The sequence below is a fragment of the Sinohyriopsis cumingii genome, chromosome 5 (assembly GCF_028554795.1).
Source record: "Sinohyriopsis cumingii isolate HCF-2022 chromosome 5, ASM2855479v2, whole genome shotgun sequence".
NCBI lineage: Eukaryota > Metazoa > Mollusca > Bivalvia > Unionida > Unionidae > Sinohyriopsis > Sinohyriopsis cumingii.
This window is the reverse complement of record NC_142965.1, coordinates 1,988,684-2,012,011: the sequence shown is the minus strand read 5'-3', so window position 1 is coordinate 2,012,011 and position 23,328 is coordinate 1,988,684. Positions and strand designations below refer to the sequence as shown.

At 34.3% G+C, this 23,328-nt stretch overlaps 1 protein-coding gene across 1 annotated transcript in view; it reads right to left on the bottom strand.

Annotated features, from left to right (window-relative positions):
- Positions 1-21,920, bottom strand: part of LOC149798524 (transcription factor RFX4-like) — a 68,176-nt gene extending 46,256 nt beyond the window's left edge. Inside the window, exons 1-6 of the mRNA XM_089957336.1 lie at positions 21,723-21,920; positions 16,225-16,432; positions 13,031-13,216; positions 5,294-5,362; positions 4,977-5,025; positions 1,667-1,789 (exon numbers count right to left, since the gene is read on the bottom strand). Of these exons, the coding sequence (XP_089813462.1) occupies positions 1,667-1,789; positions 4,977-5,025; positions 5,294-5,362; positions 13,031-13,216; positions 16,225-16,432; positions 21,723-21,867 (780 nt within the window). The 5' untranslated portion in view covers positions 21,868-21,920. The remainder of the gene's footprint in view (positions 1-1,666; positions 1,790-4,976; positions 5,026-5,293; positions 5,363-13,030; positions 13,217-16,224; positions 16,433-21,722) is intronic.
- Between the last annotated feature and the right edge of the window lie 1,408 nt (positions 21,921-23,328).

Genomic DNA, 23,328 nt, shown 5'->3' with positions numbered 1-23,328 from the left:
TTCTGGCCATTAACAACAGCAGCATAAAAAGCAAACTAAATTTCCAATTTTTTTAAACAAAAGACACTTGGTTGTCAAGTTAATTGAAGATAGGTTATCATGCAAAGATGTTTGTTAAACTTTTTCATTTGTTCACATTTTCATTTCCCTATGAATAGCTTCATTCCCTGGGTAGCCTTGACAAGATGAGAGCTGTCTCCAGCTGACCAAAATCTTGGCCAATGTAAGTAGATGTACACGTAGCATGTGAACAACTATAGCCATGTGCTACTTGCGACAACAGTAGTGAATTGCTTAGTGACAATCGAATATAGATCAAAACGAGGACAGCCAATTTTTTTTATACATTTGTGTTATTTGTGTTTTCTGATGGGATGTGAGTTATACATGAAGTTTATAACATGTGATCTAGACTTGAATTCATGGATTTATTACACACATGTACAGTACTTAATGGATTATGGATTGTACTACACAAATGTAAGCTGTCAATATACAAGTGTTTTTCAGACTATTTTATCTTCATTTAATCAAAAGCACATATTTTTGCATCCAATTTTATTACACCTACCCACCCCCTCCCCCACCATATTTGAGGTAGATGCATCATTTTCTTCAGCTAAATGACTTGGTTGATTATAACACAGTTCAGTCTATAGCATGGTTAGGTTCAATGGACCCCAACCACCATGATATAGAGGGGTCACTCTGTATATATGAAGAAATGACTATCTTGATTTTATCTGTTTATGGCCAGGTTTGAACTTCTTGTCATCTTTAAACATGCAGCTTCAATTCAACAGGCTTTTGGCCTAATATGGGAAAAGAACACACACCCCCAAGCAGTTGATGCAATAGATGAAGATTGTTTGATATATTAGCCAAAAGCTGGAGACTGAAGTTCCCACCCTGGTGTAACATTTTTACTCTGAGTTGTCCTAACAACAAATTCTCTCACTCATTAAAATGACACAAGGCACTAGTTGCACGGGATGTTTTAAATACGGATCACATGGTCATGTGGTAAAACTAGTTTTATCTTGTGATCTATAAATAGAGCCAGGCAGTCAATGCTAATAAATTAAAGAATCTTCCTCATCCATTACATCAAATGCTTGGAGTGGGGGATTCTACAATATATAATTCTTGGTGTACACATAGTCTCAGAGTGTATGGATTCAGCAGAGTTCTTTTCTTTCAGTGTGAATTTAATGAGGATTCAATGTAAAACTCTAGTTCTTTTGAATATTCACATTCATAGCTACACTACGTATGAAAAATTAAAGGCTAAAAAAAATTATGCAAAACTGAGTAATTTAAAATTTCTTCAAAAACCACAGTCTGAATTTTATAATGTTGTGACTGTAGATGCATTCACATGCCAAATTAAAGTGCTAGATATATCTGTAATTTACAGGTTGTTTGATAGCATCCCCCTGCAAATTAATATAAAATTTTGCTCAACAAGCGTCATTTTTAACACTCGCCCAGAAACTTCTGTAGCACAGGTAGAAAATAGCTTTCAATTAATTTGCTATTTCACTAAACCCTCCTTATGTGGTGAAAAGATTATTTCAATATTTGTCCAGCTTTGAGGACAATAAACCAGTCGAATCAAAGATTATTTCAATATTGAGGACAATAAACCAGTCGAATCATATATTACCTCTTCCAGCAGATAGGGGGGTATCTGCACTGTGTTTACGGTGGGAAAATGAGGTAGCAGTATCATCAAATGGTCCACATCCTCCATGGTGATGCTGACTGGCCGGTTAAGTGTCTTTATTTTCTGTACATAGAAACTACAATCATAATATGTGTACTTATGTATAGTTTGAGAAAAACTGAAAATAAATCTTTTCTTTCTGTGTCTAACAAATAAGAACTGATCAGAGGTGGAAATGAAATGATTTTAAATCGGTTAATTATTTCAACTGTTAAAAGTCTCAGAATAATTGGCATTTGTACTACTATACCCCCTGACCAGCGGCCACCAACTTTTTACAGCATAATCAATTGGCACTATGTTCAAAAGTACCCATCAAGAATGGCCATCTGTCTAATGCGACCAGCAGCCACCATGTTAGTGGAAAAATGTCAAATTTATCACTCACAAACAACCACACTTTATTCTAATATGCCCAGAACTATCTTCATATGGTAAGGTATGAAATCGGATTATCTTTACCTGCATCTGTTTCACAATGTCAGGTTTTCATAACTGAATGTAGTGTAGGCTAAAGTGTATGTACCACTAAGGTTAGAAGTATCTCATCATCTATAAATGCCAGTGTTTACAGGACATGGGGTCAGCAATGTTGATGCAGTTTAGGGCTTCACACAGACGCTGAGTTCTTCTCTTTGACACAATCACAACCAAACACCATTGTCAAGATCATAACATGGTCAGCATTGGCTAAATATACATTTTGCAGTTTAACATACAGAGAGGAATGAACCTTGAACAAAACAGGATACCAGACATACAGAGAGGAATGAACCTTGAACAAAACAGGATACCAGACATACAGAGAGGAATGAACCTTGAACAAAACAGGATACCAAGCAAAGAAACATAAAATCACACGACTGTATAGGTATGACTTCCTTTATAAACAAGGCATTTTGTCTTCTCCACAAAAATCTCATCTGCATAATTAAATTTCAATACTGCACACTTAGCAGCAGGAATAAATCATTACAAAACTCTAACATGTCATCGTGTAATGGAGAATTATTAATTTAGAAGAAAGGTTATCTTACTAAATGACAATGGTGGGCATGCAAAAGTTCTTGGCAAAAATGTTATGTTGGAAAGACTTTATTAATAAACATTGTTAACCACTCCCTCGATAACTCGCACCCTGATAACTCACGAACCTTCTTATAATATGGGGTCAGTTGTGGCTCCCATTTTTTAAACCAGAAAATACCCTAAAAATTGATCCCTATTTGTTGAACTTGAAGAAAATTGCGATCAAAATTGGAACAAAAACTTTAATTTATCATTCATTTTATCGTTGAAAATGGTAGATAAGACATGGAAATTTGAATCAACACTTTGAAATATCAAAATTTAAAAATAGGTCATACAATTTTTTACATTTTCTTTCAAAACGACATACCTTGCACACCGCAATTAACAATATGTAAGGAAATTTTGATCAATGAAAATGTCACGCTGAGTGGAGGCAGTACTTTAATAAATAAATACAAATTAAATAATTTTTTTATCAATTGAAATTTGTGTTCTAGTTCTATCTTTTAGTTCCTTTTAAGTGTAATCATCATAAATGCAATGTGTCCTCTTGTAATTAAACATAAAATGCGTCAATCTACCATAACAGCTATGTCCGCGAAAGTTTCTCTGAGAACCTAATTAAGTGCCGACTGTGTTTTGATAACTGACTCCCAGAAGTATTTGTTATATTGTTGCACTGAATTAAAAGCTGGCCTCCTTTGTATTACTACGTTAATTATGTCTTTTGAATCAAATAAAGGAGGTGGAATAAAATATAAAAGTCACGAAAACCCTACAAATTTAAAATCTAGCCGCCCAGGTCATATGTTGGGTGAACTCACTTCATTTGATCAATCGAACACTTATAAATGTAATTGTGTATGCAACATAAACTAGCTTAAATTAACTGACTCATTCATAATGGTGATCAAAGATAACAAGGCAGCCAAGCGAAATGAATACGTCGTAAAATAAAGAGCTTGATTTCACAGATACGGAACATTGTGGGCAAGTGAGTTTCAGATAATTCTTGAACTGGCCCTTAGAGATATCATCAGGGATGGTAAGAAGTTTCATTATTAATTCCAATTAATTAATTCACGACATCAATATTGTACTAATTGAGCAATACAAAAGAAAAGGAGTCTTGTTTGGTGGTGTATCAACAGTTAGTCTAGTTTCCTGCTCTGGGGACTCCTGATTCGGCAGGGTAATATTAAACAATATTACGGGAACCAGACTGATCACGAAAACAAAAAGCACTGATGTAATACACAGATACACGTGATGGTTGTTAAAACCAGTTGGAGCGATCTTTTATATGTTGGACATTTTGAAAATAAATGGTATTTAAACAGAATAACGAACAACTTCATTAGAAAAAGTGCGTTATTAAAAATTCTTAACGATGTGGTCATAAAATGAGGATTCAGTCAATAAACAGCCCAATTCCCTAATGCTGTCCCCCCCCCATGGTTTTCTCGATGTCAAAGCGACTTTTTTCAATTTTTTGGTGATCCCTTTGTAACTCATGCCTCGCTTATAGTGCGGTCTATGTTTGTGGACCTCATTGTGCGCAAGTTATCGAGGGAGAGGTGTAACAGATAAGAAATATATACAGCAGCAGTGGGAAAATGGAGTAAATGGAAAGATGATTATTTGAAATGCCAAGAAATGTATACAGCAAGATTTCAATGACATTTCTGAATGGTTTTGCAATGTGTATGACAACAATACCCCAGTTGAATTTCACATATATAAAATAAGAAATAGGTATGTTCACTTGAAATAAGTCTATTCTTAAGACAAGAAGAACCTTTTATAAATTAATGTTACTTTTAAACAAATATATTAAATGAGATATTAAATGAAGATATTAAATGAAGATATTAAATGCCTTGAAGTTATATTTAACTTTCTTACCACATACGCATACACGTACTTCTCACAAATACAGTCCCCCTTTGGAAAGGCAACCTGTCTTATACAGCCACTTTCCAGTGCAGAAGGGGTGACTGGGGGGGGGGGGGAGAAGTGTAGTTGTATTTGTACAATTTTATTGACAAAATTTCAAAACAGAGGAAAGACTGGAGATGGGGATGTAATAACCATATAACCATACAAAATCAGACATTTAGCTAGGCATCAAAATGAATTGGAATAAAATTAAATTCTCTTAATATTTTTAAATAGAAAACCATGCATATTTTTTGCCCTGAAGACAAGTAAAACTTACCTTGTCTACTTTATTACTGGAACATGATTCCAATGAGCAACTCTGAACACTGAGAAGAGAAAAACATTGATATTGCAAACTTGCATAATTATGAAATTAAGTTTTCTTTATAAATTATTACATTAAAAAAATATCATTAATATTTACAAAATTTTGGCTAATCCCTGGAACATCACAATCTAGGCAATCACTAGGACTGGGAAAGTTGGTAAAGTAACAAAAACCACATGAAACATTCTGAACCAATGACATTTGAAGAGCAGTTCATTTAGCAGGGACAGGAAAATTATTACCTACATATGAATAAGTAGACTAACCTTGGTTTTCTGTCTTTCAAACAAGTGAGAAAATTACTCCACTTGGGCCGCAGACCGCAGTAATGGTACCTTATAAATAAAATATATACATTTATTTCATCATGAAGTAAAGTGACTTGAACTTTAAGAATACACGTACTCCATATTCTAAGAAACACACAATTATAACAGGTTTTCTGACTGGCCAAATGTCACAGTGTTAGAAATTGTGTTGATATCACATGCTTCCTTGTGACACAGTGCCATGACTTATTTCTATTTGGGAGGGGGGGAGGCAGGTATTTTCAAAAGGTATAAAAATGGGGATATAGCTACTGTAATAAAAACAAATTGCAAAATGTTAAATGGTTTTGCTGTCTTAAACATGATTCACTAGCATGGTGGAATTAACAAAAAGGCCATTTTGTTACTTATATCTGATTCAATAGCATGGTTAGAATTAACAAAAAAGGTCATTTTGTTACCTATATCGGATTCAATAGCATGGTTAGAATTAACAAAAAGGCCATTTTGCTACCTACATGGATAGGATTAACACACAGGCCATTTTGTTACCTACATCTAATTCACTAGCATGGTTAGAATTAACAGATATGCCATTCTGTTACCCTAAGTTTAATCCAGTAGCATAAAATAGTCTATCAATGTTTAACTTTACACAAAAGTTGGTCGCTTTATATTGTTGTAGCTCACACCTGTGCAGCACGCTGGCTGCTATCTCCCCTGACTGGAAATGACACTGACTCATGCCCACATTCGATCTACATCATATCAAAGCTTTCATTAGTACATTCATTTGATCTACACCATATGGATACTTTTCATTAGTACATGCTCATATTCACTGTGAAGGTGCTTGCTAGAAAATTCCAGAGAATTTCTAAAAGCATGCATCAACTTCCATTTTCATGTAAACATTTACAAATTTGTCATTCATCCTCTACAGGAGAATGATGTTTATATGTGATCTGAAAAATTCAATCCTTCTGTCACTCAGAGTTCATTCTTGTAAAAAAAATCTTGGTAGCCAGGTTCTACTGGATTTTTCACCAGGCTAATTAACCTCAATTAACCTCAAAGTACAAGCAAATTTTGCTAGTTGTGCCTTTTTATTTTGAACCCTGAATAGCTCTACTGATGTAGAGGTTATTACATAGAAAAAAATTCACTGCAAAGCATGGATCAAAGACATCTTTTTCCTGAAGCATTAATGAAATATTCAAGATGGCGAGTCAAATTCATGCACGAGTCACCCATCTTATATGGTAATGACACGATTCTATTATCGAGAAGCATTCAAGTTATAATGGATATGATACATTATAAGAATTCAATGAATTACAAGTTCATTGCATTGGTTAAACTGCCTTTGTCACATGATAATTGTCAGTCTAAATTCCTCTGATCCAAATTTTTCTTTGTAAAAAAAAATCAAATGGATACTTCTATGAAATAGACAGTAAAATCACAATTTAGTTAATTTTTCCCTACATATTAAAGAGCATTGTTACATTTTAAATGATAAAATCATACAATAATAAACAGTTGTATCACTGTTTTTGCATTCATTACAAAGAGATTTAATTTCAAGGTAGGATTGAGTGATCAGAGTACGTGTAACTCCAGACTTACTGTACGTACTTGCTTATAAGTTGAATCAAACCGCAACAACAAAAATCCTGATCTGCCACAGCATGATGCACCAGGGTATATGTTGTTTGTTCTACTGATTACTCCTAAAAAACTGCATAGACCCAGATCTGCTGGAGCATAATGCATTAGCAGATCTGGGTCTGTGCAGTTTGAAGTTAGAGTTGACTTATATGGCATGTTCAAAGTCATCAAACATAAAAGTTTCAAACTCAGTAATTTCTCAGTAATACTGGTCAAAAGATACTTAAATGGCTACTGTTATTTCTAAAACTCCTACAACTTACATTTCATTTATGTAAATGTATATTCATAACAAAATTTTTGTTTCAATACAATGTGTACTGCACTATTCATAGCGAGACTTGGAAAATGTATGGATCAAATACATCAATTTTACATACAGACTGCACTGGCTAGACCGGTCCCATTTCCAGTCAGTGAATAGACCGGTCCCATTTTCAGTCATTGACTAGACCAGTCCCATTTCCAGTCAGTGAATAGACCGGTCCCATTTCCAGTCAGTGAACAGACTGGTCCCATTTCCAGTCATTGGATAGACCAGTCCCATTTCCAGTCATTGAATAGACCGGTCCCATTTCCAGTCAGTGAACAGACCAGTCCCATTTCCAGTCAGTGAAAATATCTGGCTTACTTGGAATCTTAAGCTTCATCCTTCCCTTAAAATTTAATAAATTTCAATATGCTATTAGTAATAAATATTTAATAAATTTAATAAATTTCAATATGCTATTAGTAATAAATATTTAATAAATTTAATAAATTTCAATATGCTATTAGTAATAAATATTTAATAAATTTAATAAATTTCAATATGCTATTAGTAATAAATATTTAATAAATTTAATAAATTTCAATATGCTATTAGTAATAAATATTTAGTTCTAAAACAAAACTGGCCATCTCAAAAGAATGTGTTCACTATCAAAGTCAAAGCTGAAACAGATTAAAAAAACCAAGTCAATCACCAATTTAATGTGTTAGATTGCAGTTTTCATTGTTTGAAACACTAGTGATGATGTCGTTGTACTAATATGGTAATGTTTTCACGGGTTGAAAAATTACTCTCCTAACTCAAATTGGTCAATGGAAATTTTCTTGTGGTCAAGTGAATTTTCCAATCAGCATCCAGCAAGTGCTGATTCATGGTCAACCAGTGTTTCCCTTTAATGAAAATGATGTTCTGTTGAGAATATTGCCAAATATTTTCACAGAAAGTCAATACCTTCTACCGGAAATCTGTTTTCCATTTGTTTTAATCAAGTTCATAAAAGTGCTAATTGCTTTCACTTTTCAGTACTATAATAATAATAATAAAAATAATAATAATAATAATAATGACTTCATTTAAAGATGATGACAAAATTAGTTACATGGAACTAATCCTCCTTGTGTCCCTCTATTATATGCATATTTACATTCAAAGTACCTTTACATATTTACACACACACGTACACAAAGCACTGATAATATGCCATTTTTATACATTTACACACACACGTACACAAAGCACTAATAATATGCCATTTTTATACATTTACACACACACACGTACACAAAGCACTGATAATATGCCATTTTTATACATTTACACACACACATACACAAAGCACTGATAATAGGCCATTTTTGTACATTTACACACACACATACACAAAGCACTGATAATATGCCATTTTTATACATTTACACACACACATACACAAAGCACTGATAATAGGCCATTTTTGTACATTTACACACACACATACACAAAGCACTGATAATACGCCATTTTTATACATTTACACACACACATACACAAAGCACTGATAATAGGCCATTTTTGTACATTTACACACACACATACACAAAGCACTGATAATATGCCATTTTTATACATTTACATAATAAAAAGAATACTTAAATGAACATGCTCTGACTAGGTACATTGTGTAGATACAGTACAACAAGGTACATTGTGTAGATATAGTATATTTAGGTACATTGTGTAGATACAGTATAATTAGGTACATTGTGTAGATACAGTACAACTAGGTACATTGTGTATATACAGTACAACTAGGTACATTGTGTAGATACAGTATAATTAGGTACATTGTGTATATACAGTATAATTAGGTACATTGTGTAGATACAATATAATTAGGTACATTTTGTATATACAGTATAATTAGGTACGTTGTGTATATACAGTACAACTAGGTATGTTGTGTATAATACAGTACAACTAGGTAGGTTGTGTATATGCAGTACAACTAGGTACATTGTGTATATACAGTACAACTAGGTACATTGTGTATATACATTACAACTAGGTACATTGTGTATATACATTACAACTAGGTACATTGTGTATATACATTACAACTAGGTACGTTGTGTATGTACATTACAACTAGGTACGTTGTGTATATACAGTACAAAAGTAGTTGTACAACAAAGAGGAAGATTAGTGAATTTATATTTTAAGTTGTAACATATTTATCAAATCAAACAGGTCACACCTTTTTCATCCACTGAGTTAGATTATAATTAAATTCAATTATATTTTTACTTCCTCTAATTTCATTTTGCATTCCAAAGTGGTCATCCTGAATATTGAAAACATCTCTTAGAGTTCTTTATTTGGTTTTGGATGGAAAGCTGGTGCCCTGAAATTGATCTTAAATTGGGAGTGTTGCCTTAATTTTCTAACATGAAACAGTTCATAGAGATATAATGGGGGCTTGTTGTTTGAAACTTTGTCCAAAGTTTTACTAATAAACACCAACCAGAGGGACAGCATGCTTGTCTCAATATGTAATTACTTCCAACTAAAATGGTCATGGAAACAACCCTTCCACATTACAGAATTTAGGTCATTAATCTTGTCAGCTTTTATATATAACACCTGGGTAAGTACAAGTCCATTTTTGGCAAGTAAAAATATTTTAGTACTTGCCTGATAGTCCTGGTGGTGCATGATGACATCATTGTTTTATATAAAGTTTTTTCTAGGAGATACAATTAAAACAACCTGAAATTTCCACTGATAAACCATGATGCTTGAGGATACGACCATCTTATACTTTTACAAAGTCTCAGCAAAGTATGAAAGATTATATGAGATATTGTTGTTAGTAGATGTGTACAATATTACTAGTATACCAATTTACACATTTTTTTTCCCAGTGGTGTGTAATATGGTACATTTACTTTTCAGTATGTCCCAAGTCGTTAAAAGTTAGTTTGCGTTTTAAGCCACCATTGGTAGCGTTTGTAAGCATAAACTTTTTTCCTACAAAAAGGAAACTTTCATGGCACAGTAAACATGTTCCAGTCATGTTGGAAAATGAAACAATCCATCAGATTCCAATGCTTTTATTTAAGCTTAGTACTGACTTCCTTTGAAGATAGGTTCTTTGTTTTTATTGAAGATTGTAGCTGGCTTTCTTTGATGCATGCATTATTGAAGTCACCACTAAAGGAAAGCTTTGGAGAACCAAACAAATGCCCATTTCTTATTGTGGTGGCAACATCAAATAATTGTATTGCATGATTACGATTTTTTTCCCATTTGCTTTGTACGTTTTTATAATAACCAGTGCTTCAAAGGTAATCTGTTTTCTTTGAAATGTCAGCAAACTATTTTATCTGGGTACATTTTTTACAAAGGATATGGCCATCGTTTGGTTGACTGTAGTTACCGTTCCTCCCTGCCCGTTAAATAGACCAACAAGTAAGAACTTGGGTTTTTTGGTTTTTTTTTTACAATTGTGGTATTGTGTTAGCAGAGTGATGCTGCCTTCCATTCATGCATCAGAAATTTAGAAAGGGTCAATGGAAGACAGAGACGCAGGTGTTCTGGTCTGATGAAAGGGATTACTACAGAAAATGACAGTGTTCTGAAGGATTTAATTCTGAGTGGAAAGAAGAGGAATTTTACTTACCATCCACATACAAATGTCAGTCTTTGTAAATATATTAATTACTAGCAAGCAGCCAAAAAGCTGATGAAAGATAATGAGATAATGCCTTGTCTGCTTGATCTCGGCTACCAGAAATGTCAACAAAACAAAAGAGCAGATATCTCACAACATACAGTACTCTTGCTAAATGTCAACATAAGCAGATTATGATATAGCAATGCACTGTTAAGATGGTTTGTCAATAAGGACAAAGAATTTATTTATGTAACAATAGATAAATTTCAGTGCATTTTGTATCAAGTTTGCAGATTTCTTTCATGGGGCCTCTGAATTTTTCCACTCCAAGCCAATGGTTATATATACAAGTTTAAACAGCCAACAATGTCGGCAATAAAAAAAATTGCCAGAATGTATATTTTCCACCAATAAGGAAACAAAACTGCAATTGCGACACTGGCAAAGCCCTGCGCAATCCCTGAATAACTTTTTAAAATGTTATTTTTCGTACTTTTAAGAAGAAAAAATTATTTTTTTGCGTACGAGAAAAATAGATATAAAGTTTCAGGAGCCACGCCACAATCATCTTGTATTATTCATATGCAATCTCTTCCCAAAAATGATTTTTTCGTACTTTTTAAGAAATAATTTTTTTCCTTCCTATATGAGAAAAATATATGTATATGAAATTTTGGGAGCCACACCATGACCGTGTTATATCCGAATTCATGTTATAAAAGAGCATGCTATAGCAGGGTCACACTGTATGTGTTTGTTGATACAAGTTATTTACCTTGTCTATGTTGGAAACTCTCCACGATGGAAGTTCATTCTGCCTCCAAGATGGTCACAACATATGATTCATTTCTTTAGACTGATTTAACTCAAACAATTAGGTTGTTTTTATTGTTATGGGTTTAATGCCATTTTTCGCGCATGATAGGCTATACATGGCAGTATATCTGGTGAAGAAAGAACTCGGGGAAAACCATGTGAAGACAAATAAATAAGTGGGAAGCTTCTGGCAAGCTTCCTCACATACCCATTTTGGTTAAGCCCAAGATTCAAACCATGTGGAAACAGGTTAAAGAAAAAGTTATTAAATATTAATAAACTAGGCAAGCTTGGTGGTAGGTTCTAAGAAAAAGTTCTGATAACAATATACCAGACAAACATGATGGAAGATATTCAAAGAAAAAGTTAGGTGATAACAATACATCAAGTAAGCATGCTGGTAACTTGTAAGAAAAGTTAGGTGATAATGATATACCAGGCAGGAATGGTGAGAAAATCAAAGCGTGGCATATTTCGAGTGACTGCCTGGACCAAGTGCCACAAGACATACAAGGACTACTATACAAAGCTCAGAAGTTGCTATTTGTATGCCAGTTTTGACTAAAAGGAGGGCAATATACTTCATGAAGTTGCTATTTGTATGCCAGATTTAACCAAAAGGACAGGCATATACTTCATGAAGTCGCTATTTGTATGCCAGTTTTGACCAAAAAGAGGGCAATATGCTACATGAAGCTGCTATTTGTATGCCAGATTTAACCAAAAGGACAGGCATATACTTCATGAAGTCACTATTTGTATGCCAGTTTTGACCAAAAAGAGGGCAATATGCTACATGAAGCTGCTATTTGTATGGCAGTTTTGACCAAAAAGAGGGCAATATGCTACATGAAGTTACTATTTGTATGCCAGTTTTGACTAAAAAGAGGGCAATATGCTTCATGAAGTTGTTATTTGTATGCCAGATTTAACCAAAAGGACGGGCAATATACTTCATGAAGTTGTTATTTGTATGCCAGATTTAACCAAAAGGACGGGCATATACTTCATGAAGTCACTATTTGTATGCCAGTTTTGACCAAAAAGAGGGCAATATACTTCATGAAGTTGCTATTTGTATGGCAGTTTTGACCAAAAGGACAGGCATATACTTCATGAAGTTGCTATTTGTATGCTAGTTTTGACCAAAAAGAGGGCAATATACTTTATGAAGTCGCTATTTGTATGCCAGATTTGACAAAAAGGATGGGCATATACTTCATGAAGTTGCTATTTGTATGCCTGATTTAACCAAAAGGACAGGCATATACTTCATGAATCGAGTGCAAGTATTATGTTAAGATATTATGAAGAAATGATATACTTTGACTTTCCACGAACTCCAATTCTTCTTGTCTTAAGGTTAGGGAAGATTGCCCTAACAGATTTCCCAAACAATGCCTGGTTACACATCAGCACTCCACTCTGCTCACAAAACCACAGGTACGCTGCATACAAATCAGCCCTTGCCACAGAGGACTGGGGATCCTTCTCAAAGTTTTCGCGTAACCTGCAAGCAAATTGTAGCTGATAATAAGCTGGCATGAAGTAAATAGCTTCTTTCATGTATAGCAAAAAATGTTTGAATACTGAGAAGTAAATAAAAGCCTTCACATTTTTTTAAAAATGTGGTTGCCTCTTTTAAATATTGTGTCTGATCTTTTTCATCAAAACTACATCATAGTAATCAATAAAATCAAAATAATGTGTCAATGAAAATAGATGTGGTAAAAAATGAACGTATTACATCTTAAACAAAAGTAACTTCAGGCTGTTCCATTTAAACATACATTGTACCCTGGGAAGGGCTGTTCTATTTAAACATACATTGTATACACAGGGAAGGCAGTTTGTTTTTACAAATATATATCCCAGTGTAAGGCAAAAAATAGTGACGTTGTACAAATGAGAATAAAAAAACAAATTCAAATTTTAATAATTAAAAGTAAAAATGTCTATATAGAAGAATCAGAAATGTCATATCTATTGCACATACTTGTGCACAAACACAGACACAACCACAGAGACATTAAAAAATACAAGTTTCTGCCCTTTAAATCAACTAGACAGATGAATACAGTCATAACTAGAATCAAAATTTGCTGCTCTCAAAAGTTCAGTGGAGCCTTTAAAGGTTAAGCAAGTGTTATTAGGGATTGACCATTTAACTTTTGGAAGGGGGAGTGAGTGCTAGGATTTAGGGACTTTCTTTCCAACCAGGTTATTTTTGTTTCTTTTATCTCTAGAATTTTTTTTATAGTCAACTATAATACTGTCTTTTTTTTTGGTGGGGGGAGGGCTGGTGGTCATGCTATTTGGAGGCAGGAAATTAAGAAAAGCAAACCCATGCCCCCTCCTAAATGTAATGGTCAGTTCCTTAATGTTCATCCTTCTACTCATCTGAGACTGGAGATTTGAATTTTTCTCAGCATACTGTTCTAATTGGTTCTCCCACAGCAGTGCTTAAAGGACTTACAATACACCTATAATATTCACATGCCCTCTTGCTTGTTTGTACCTCTCTAACATTTTTAAAAACATAAGGCATCAAAGATATAAAAAATGTATAAACTTAGTCATTTCATTCATATAAATTCATATAATTTCTAACCTGATTGTTGCCAGGGGGTTCAAAAAATTGTCAACTTCAACTTGTTGGCATTTTGAAACAAATAGAAGTTTCTTTATCAACATAGTCGCCATATCTGTATGAGATAGTTTGTACCAAATCAGGCACATAGACCAGCAGACCTATAATCTCTAGTAACAGGCATCCCACAGAAAGAATATCAGATTATTTGGATCATTTCATGAGACCACATATCCACAAATTACCATCATATCTTCAGGAAACAACAGATTTCCTCATGAAAAGCAAAGCAAGCAAACCGTTACTGCCAAATACATTGCTTGTTTCCTTAGACGTCACATCTTTATATATTAACATACCACACAATGAAGGGATAAAGGCGTGTAGGGAAGCATGGGAAACAAGAACTATAGACAATCCACCCACTCACTTCCCAGTCCAACTCCTGGAGCTTGTCCTAAAACTCAATAACTTTTGAATTTAATGAAGAAAACTACCTCCAAATCAATGGACCACAATGGATACAAAGATAGCTCCTTTTGTATGCTAATATTTTTATGGGAAAATTGTAGGGTCAGCTTTTAGCATCGTTGGAACTTACACCATACCATTGGGTACACTTCATCGATGATATAGAAATGAAGTGGCAACATAGAGGAGAAAATCTGGATGATTTCACATGAAAGGCAAACAACTTCCATCCTTCAATGAAATTCACAGCAGAAGTCTCCAACTCAAACCATGTCTTCCTGGACACAACAACCAGACTGGTACAAAACAAACTCCATATAGACATCTACTCAAAACCAACTGACAAAAACAAGCATCTCCGCTCAAGCAGTTGTCATCCAAAACACTTCATTTGTAACATCCCATATAGCCAGGCACTGAGGATATCCAGAATCTGATCCGACGATAAAACATTCCAAAATCAGATCTGAAGATCTGTCAGAACATTTGATTAACCAATACTACGACAAAGACCTGATAGCAGAGGCAACCCAAAGGGCTAAACAAACAATCCACGATGACCTACTAAAATATTGAGAGATTAGGCAAAGGCTGATCAGATACCATTTATCCTGACCTACCGTCCAGACAACCCGAAAATAGATCAAATCATCAGGAAACACTGGCCCATTGAGGAATCGTGTGACACACTAAAGTTAATCATTCTGAACAAACCTGTAGTAGCCTTCCTGAGACCCAAAATCTAGTCAAGACGAAGCTAACGCCAATCAGTAACCAAGACAACCTTAGTAAATCTGAACCCTGTGGTGATAAAAGGTGCAAAACTTGTCAACATATGATAGAGACCAGCACATTTGTTAGCAGAGAAACTAGTGAGAAACTGAACATACAGGATTCAAACAAAACGTGCAAACCAGAGAATGTAATTAAATATGGTATCTGTACACAGAGCTAGGTTCCCGCATATACAGCCAGGTGACATCATCCATAAATATATGGCTCCCATACTACTAGGGTTAAAGATACATATATTTCTATTGATAACTATAAAGCACTTTATGAATAAATAGAGATAAACAGTTTTATCAACATTTTTTTATTATGTATAATGTATTATATTTAATATATTATAAATGGATATAATATTGAAGACTGTTCAATATTCCATCAGAACACAAATTATATAATAAAAATCAACCAAGGGCCCTGCGACATTAACTCATTGTGCTGGATAGAGGCCTCATCTCACACAACTACTCAGACACTGCACAAGGTACAAAGACAAGACAAACTGCACCACATTACTATGGTAGTCTGGAGACCATGTAGGCAATGTATTACGACACTAGGGAATAAGTTACTGTCTATTAATTGATTTAATGAAAAAGAAAAGGAGAATAAAAAATATAGTTAACAACATGCTTTTTTTAAATGCAATTCTGCTATAACAGGCTTACCAATTTATGCTGACAGGATCAAATATCCTTGGAACAGTGAGTGATATACCCAAGTGGTTACCATCACCATGCTTTATGATGGATTTCTTCAGTGCATATGACTGGTTTGGTTTTAGGGAAGGGGCATTCATTTCATGTTCTGCTAAAAACTCTGCCTCCATTTTCTCAGCAAACTCCTTGGCTTTCAGAAGCAGTTCTAACTCCTCATCTGGGACGATATAAAACATAATTCTTAAAGTACAATAACTGACTTCATTCACTTGAGCAATGATTAATTCCAAAAAAATAGGTATTTACAAACGATATCTGAGTGAAACCTGTCTTCTAAACACCCGAAAACACCCATCATTCATAAACATCACTCATGAACACCCATCACTCATAAACACAAATAACCCATGAACACACATCACTCATAAACAACCAACACTCAAAAACACCCATCACTCATAAACACACATCATTAATAAACACCCATTACTCATAAACACCCATCATTCATAAACACACATCACTCATAAACACATATCACTCATAATCACATATCACTCATAAACAAACATCACCATAAACAAACATAACTCATGGACACACATCACTCATAAACACCCATCACTCATAAATACTCATCACTCATAAACACCCATCACTTAAAAACACCTATCACTCAAAAACACAAATCACTCATGAACACCCATCACTCATATACTAGCATCACTCATAAACACCCATCATTAATGAACACTTGTCACTCGTAAACATCCATCACTAATAAACAGTTACACTCATAACAAATAAACACTCTCCCCTTTTTTCCAGTGGATTCCAATGCATCTGGAACAAACTTAGTCACACAACTTAATTTTCCTGTTAGTACACTACTTCCATAAAAATTGAGAGTGAGCAAAAATATCACGAACGTGTGCAAATGAAATAAAAACATGGGCAGCTGAAGACAGCATAATAATTTAAGCAAACTGGATTCAAATGGATTTGTAACTGAATATGTTCAAAGAACAATATATCATTTTTAAATCTAAGTTCAAGGTAACAGACGCCCAACCCTCTTTTAAAAAATTATGAAATGAGTAGTAGACTTGATCAGAAAAAAGTAACACAAGTCAAACTGCAAACAACAAAGATCCTGATCTGCCATTAGCACATTGTGCCTGCAGATCAGAGTCTATGTTGTTTGTTCTATTGATTGTTCCTAACAAATTGCGAATTAAAGCATGCTGACAATAATTAAGGAAGTAAACATTAAGTCTCTAGGTCTGATCTTGGAGCTGAGTTTAAAAAGCACTTTAGATCATACTGCCCTTGTGTCTAAGATCAATGTCCATTTTGTTCCATGTAGCTGTGCCTGGGTACGCAAAAGAGTGTCCATAGGACTTTGTTTTAACAGTGGGAACAATGAGAATACAAGCATTGGAAGAGTAGTGTAAGTTTCTAGATGGGGTGTACACATTTGTGAGGTCAGATTGGTATACTGGACTGGAAGCAGTCAACAAAATGCAGCATAGTGAACAAATTATGTGCTTGATTCTGGTTCAGATGGGTAGTCAGCTGTTTGAGGTAAAGGATATGAATGAGACAGTCTTTGCATTACGATCCAGATGACTTCAATTTTATAAATCATTCATCTGAATCTTGGTAACATGTTATCCATGATTTTACATCGGAAATGCTCCTCTCTCAATCTTGTTACATGTTATCCATGATTTCACATCGGAAACGCTCCTCTCTGTGCCTTGGATGGCAGCCTCAACTTCAGTTGAGGAACTAGATTTGTATATTTGAGTGTCATTGGCATACAATTCATCAGACACTGGATGTCGATCTATGACAATGGAGAGTGGGTTAATGTACAGACTGAAGACAACACGGTAATTGGAACAAAGCTTTGTGGAACATGAAAACAAAGATCAACTGGGCTGGAATGTTTTCCATTTACAAACACAATTTGTTTTCTGTTGATTGAACCATGTAGTGAGACTGTATTGTGAATACCACATGATGGAGACAGAACACTTAAGTAATATATGATGTTGTACTGTGTCAAATGCCACAGACAAGTCAAAGAGGGTGAGGAATGTAATCTTTTCACTAACCAATACAGCGAGAAGGTCATTAATTACTCTCAGATGGGCAGTTTCAGTAATATGGCGAGGGCGATATGTAGACTGTACATTGCTAAAAAGACTTTGAATTCAGATAAGATGCAAGCTGGGATAGAATAACTTTTTCTAAGATTTTTGACATGAATGGGAAGTTAGAGACAGGGCAATAGTTCTTTACATCATTATGGTCATGTGTCAGTTTCTTCAACAGAGACTTTGCAATGGCAGTTTTGAAAAATGATGGAAATTCCCTGGATGAGAGAGAAGGATTGATAAGATTGGTTGGTGAAGGCAATATTGAATTTAAGCATTCAAGCAGCAGTGATATCGGAAAAGGATCAAAGTCACATGACTTTGGGGCACTCTTCGTCACAACTGTACCAAATCCATAGAGACAGATTCATATACTGTTATAGACTGCCATTGATATTCTGTCTCAAAATTGTATAGCGACAATGAGTCAATTGAAATTGTATTGTCACGCTTATCTCTAATGGACTGTTACAGTCATAAAAGAAATCTGCAAACAGATCCCGAAGGGCGACCAGACAAAAGGTCACTGGAAGTGGTGCACACTTATTCCTGGACATCAGCTTAATGTTCACAATCTCAAAGAGCTGTTTGCAGCTGGAACTGTCAGTGACCTTAGTACTGTAGTGACATGAACTAATTGTAAAATGTGACATTCTTCTTTTGCAGCTTCACAGATCTGCTTATGAATAGTGAGGATTGTGGTAAGCCAAATCCTCTAAGCCTTATGAATAGTGAGGATTGTGGTAAGCCAAATCCTCTAAGCCTTATGACGAGTGAGGATTGTGGTAAGCCAAATCCTTTAAGCCTTATGTTGTTCTCCTTTAGGTGTGAAGCTGGTCCCAAACACTACTATTTTCTGGGGCTTCCTTATCTTTTATCAAATACTATTATATTACTGCAGACAAACCTAAATAAATACACATATTAAAAAGACTGAAATCATATTTATTTGGAAGTCTGTAATTTTTTATTGAAACTCAACATCATGAACCCTTTGAAACAGTTGTGTCCATCTGTTTGTCCATATATCCATCTTCCCACACCACAATGTTAATAGTGTTTGACCTTTCTTTTATTTATGTCTTTTCTAGCTAATAAATAGTAGGCTCAACTAAAAGTGGGCCTCTTGTTTTAAATATACAGCATACTTAACACTGAAAAAAGTCATGTCAACACTTTTGTTCCTCACCTTGCAGTTGCTGTGAGATTGAATAAATAGTTACAGAGAATTCTACATGTAATATTTGTATGTTAAAATTCATATTTTACCTATTTGAACACATTGATACCTTTGACTAACTGGACTCACAGAAATAAAATACACTGCTGCATGACTGACTGGATTCACAGAAAATATAATACACTGCTGCCTTTCAGTGATTAGTATCATGACATTAAAACACATTGCAGCCCTTTACTGATTGGACTCATGGCAATACACCACATTGCCATCTACTCACTGGCATCATAGCAATAAAACGCTGATGCCTTTTACTGAGTGGACTCACTGCCAATATACCACACTGCTGCCTTTGATTAAGTGGTCACAAGGTAATATACCACACTGCTGTCTTTGATTAATTGGACACAAAGTAATATAACACATTGCTGCCTTTTACTAAATGGACACAAAATAATATAATACATTGCTGTCTTTTACTAATTGGACACAAAGTAATATAACACATTACTCTCTTTGACTAACTGGACACAAGGTAATATAACACATTTGTGCCTTTGACTAACTGGACACAAAGTAATATAACACATTGCTGCCTTTTACTAATTGGACACAAGGTAATATAACACAATGCTGTCTTTGACTAACTGGACAAAAAGTTAAAAAAGCAACACATTGCTGTCTTTGACTAATTGGACACAAAGTAATATACCTCATTGCTGTCTTTGACTAACTGGGCAAAGTAATATGCCACATTGCTGCCTTGGACTAATTGGACACAAATATACCACATTGATGTCTTTGACTAATTGGACACAAAGTAATATACCACATTGCTGCCTTTGACTAAATGGACGCAAAGTAATAAAACACATTGCTGCCTTTGACTAACTGGACACAAGGTAATATAACACACTGCTGCCTTTGGCTAAATGGACACAAAGTAATATAACACATTGCTGCCTTTGACTAATTGGACACAAGGTAATATAACACACTGCTGCTTTTTACTAATTGGACACAAGGTAATATAACACAATGCTGTCTTTGACTAATTGGGAAACAAAGTAAAAAAAACAACACATTGCTGTTTATGACTAACTGGACACAAAGTAATATACCACACTGCTGCCTTTGACTGATTGGACACAAAGTAATATACCTCACTGCTGTCTTTGACTAACTGGACAAAGTAATATGCCACATTGCTGCCTTGGACTAATTGGACACAAATATACCAGATTGCTGTCTTTGACTAACTGGACACAAAGTAATATACCACATTGCTGCCTTTGACTAAATGGACACAAAGTAATAAAACACATTTCTGTCTTTGACTAACTGGACACAAAGTAACATAACACATTTCTGCCTTTTCCTAGCTGGACACAAGGTAATATAACACAGCACTGCTGCCTTTGACTAACTGGACACAAAGTAATATAACACCTTGCTGCCTTTTACTAATTGGACACAGAGTTATATAACATATTGCTGACTTTGACTAATTGGACACAAGGTAATATAACACACTGCTGCCTTTGACTAATTGGACACAAAGTAATATAACATATTGCTGCCTTTTACTAATTGGACACAAGGTTATATAACATATTGCTGACTTTGACTAATTGGACACAAGGCAATATAACACATTGCTGCCTTTTACAAATTGTACACAAGGTTATATAACACACTGATGCCTTTTACTAATTGGACACAAGGTTATATAACAGGCTGCTGCCTTTTACTAATTGGACACAATGCAATATAACACATTGCTGCCTTTTACTAATTGGACACAAGGTTATATAACAGGCTGCTGCCTTTTACTAATTGGACACAATGCAATATAACACATTGCTGCCTTTTACTAACTGGACACAGTGTTATATAACACACTGCTGCCTCCTGCTGATTGACTCAAAGTATGATACATTTCAATGAGAAGCCTGCTGCATTGTTGAGAGTGAAAAAGTAATTTGTGTTAATGACACAGAGCACAAGAAAGCAAACAATCTAGACAGCTGTTTATGTGCACCTGTAATGATGCATTTGCATGACCCCTTTCAAATATCTGTGAAAAAAGGTGCAAGGGTGCACCAAAAAAAGCCCCAACCACTTATGATATTACAGGGTACAACATCAAATAATAAAAAACCCACATGAAGTAGTGTATGGTTGTGTTCTGGATCTAGATGACTGCCAGTCAGGGTCATTTCCCTTCCAAAGGATTTCTTTACACCGCTCCATGGACAAGTTCAGATAAAATGGACTTGTGATGCAAACTTCATCTTCTGGATTTTCCATCTTCTTTGCACTGGAAAGAGGAACTACTTGTTTTTCCCAAATAAAAATTCCTGTAAGATAATGACTCAAATAATAAAATCCCTATGCAATATAATGACTGAAATAATACAATTTCAATGCAAGAATTATGATTCAAATAATAAAATCCCCATGCAATACGACTCAAATAATAAAATCCCTGTGCAATATAATGATTCAAATAATAAAATCCCCATGCAATGTTACTCAAATAATAAAATCGCAGTGCAATATAATGACTCAAATAATAAAATTCCAATGCAATGTTACTCAAATAATAAAATTCCAATGCAATATAATGATTCAAATAATAAAATCCCCATGCAATGTTACTCAAATAATAAAATCGCAGTGCAATATAATGACTCAAATAATAAAATCGCAGTGCAATATAATGGCTCAAATAATAAAATCCCCATGCAATGTTACTCAAATAATAAAATCGCAGTGCAATATAATGACTCAAATAATAAAATTCCAATGCAATGTTATTCAAATAATAAAATCCCAGTGCAATATAATGATTCAAATAATAAAATCCCCATGCAATGTTACTCAAATAATAAAATCGCAGTGCAATATAATGACTCAAATAATAAAATTCCAATGCAATATAATGATTAAAATAATAAAATCCCAGATACAATGACTCAAATAATAAAATCCCAGATACAATGACTCAAATAACAAAATCCCAATAAAATATGATTCAAATAATAAAATCCCAATGCAATACAATGACTCAAATAATAAAATCCCAGATACAATGACTCAAATAATAAAATTCCAGATACAATGACTCAAATAATAAAATCCCAGATACAATGACTCAAATAATAAAATCCCAATAAAATATAATGATTCAAATAATAAAATCCCAATGCAATACAATGACTCAAATAATAAAATTCCAGATACAATGACTCAAATAATAAAATCCCTGATACAATGACTCAAATAATAAAATCCCAATAAAATATAATGATTCAAATAATAAAATCCCAATGCAATACAATGACTCAAATAATAAAATTCCAGATACAATGACTCAAATAATAAAATTCCAGATACAATGACTCAAATAATAAAATCCCAGATACAATGACTCAAATAAAATCCCAGATACAATGATTCAAATAATAAAATCCCAATGCAATATAATGGCTCAAATAATAAAATCCCAATGCAATATAATGACTCAAATAACAGAATCCCAGAAGCAATGACTCAAATAATAAAATCCCAATTTAACTGAGATATACAGCACTCTCTCATTATAATGCTCTTCATTATGACACAGTTCCTGTTATAGGTTATGTATAGTCATTGATCCCATTTCATTAGTTAGTACTGTAGATAGTACAACTGTAGCATGTACTTCATTGAAAGGTTATCATACTATGAGGCAGTATGCTCTAGGACTCCAATGGACTGCATTATAAC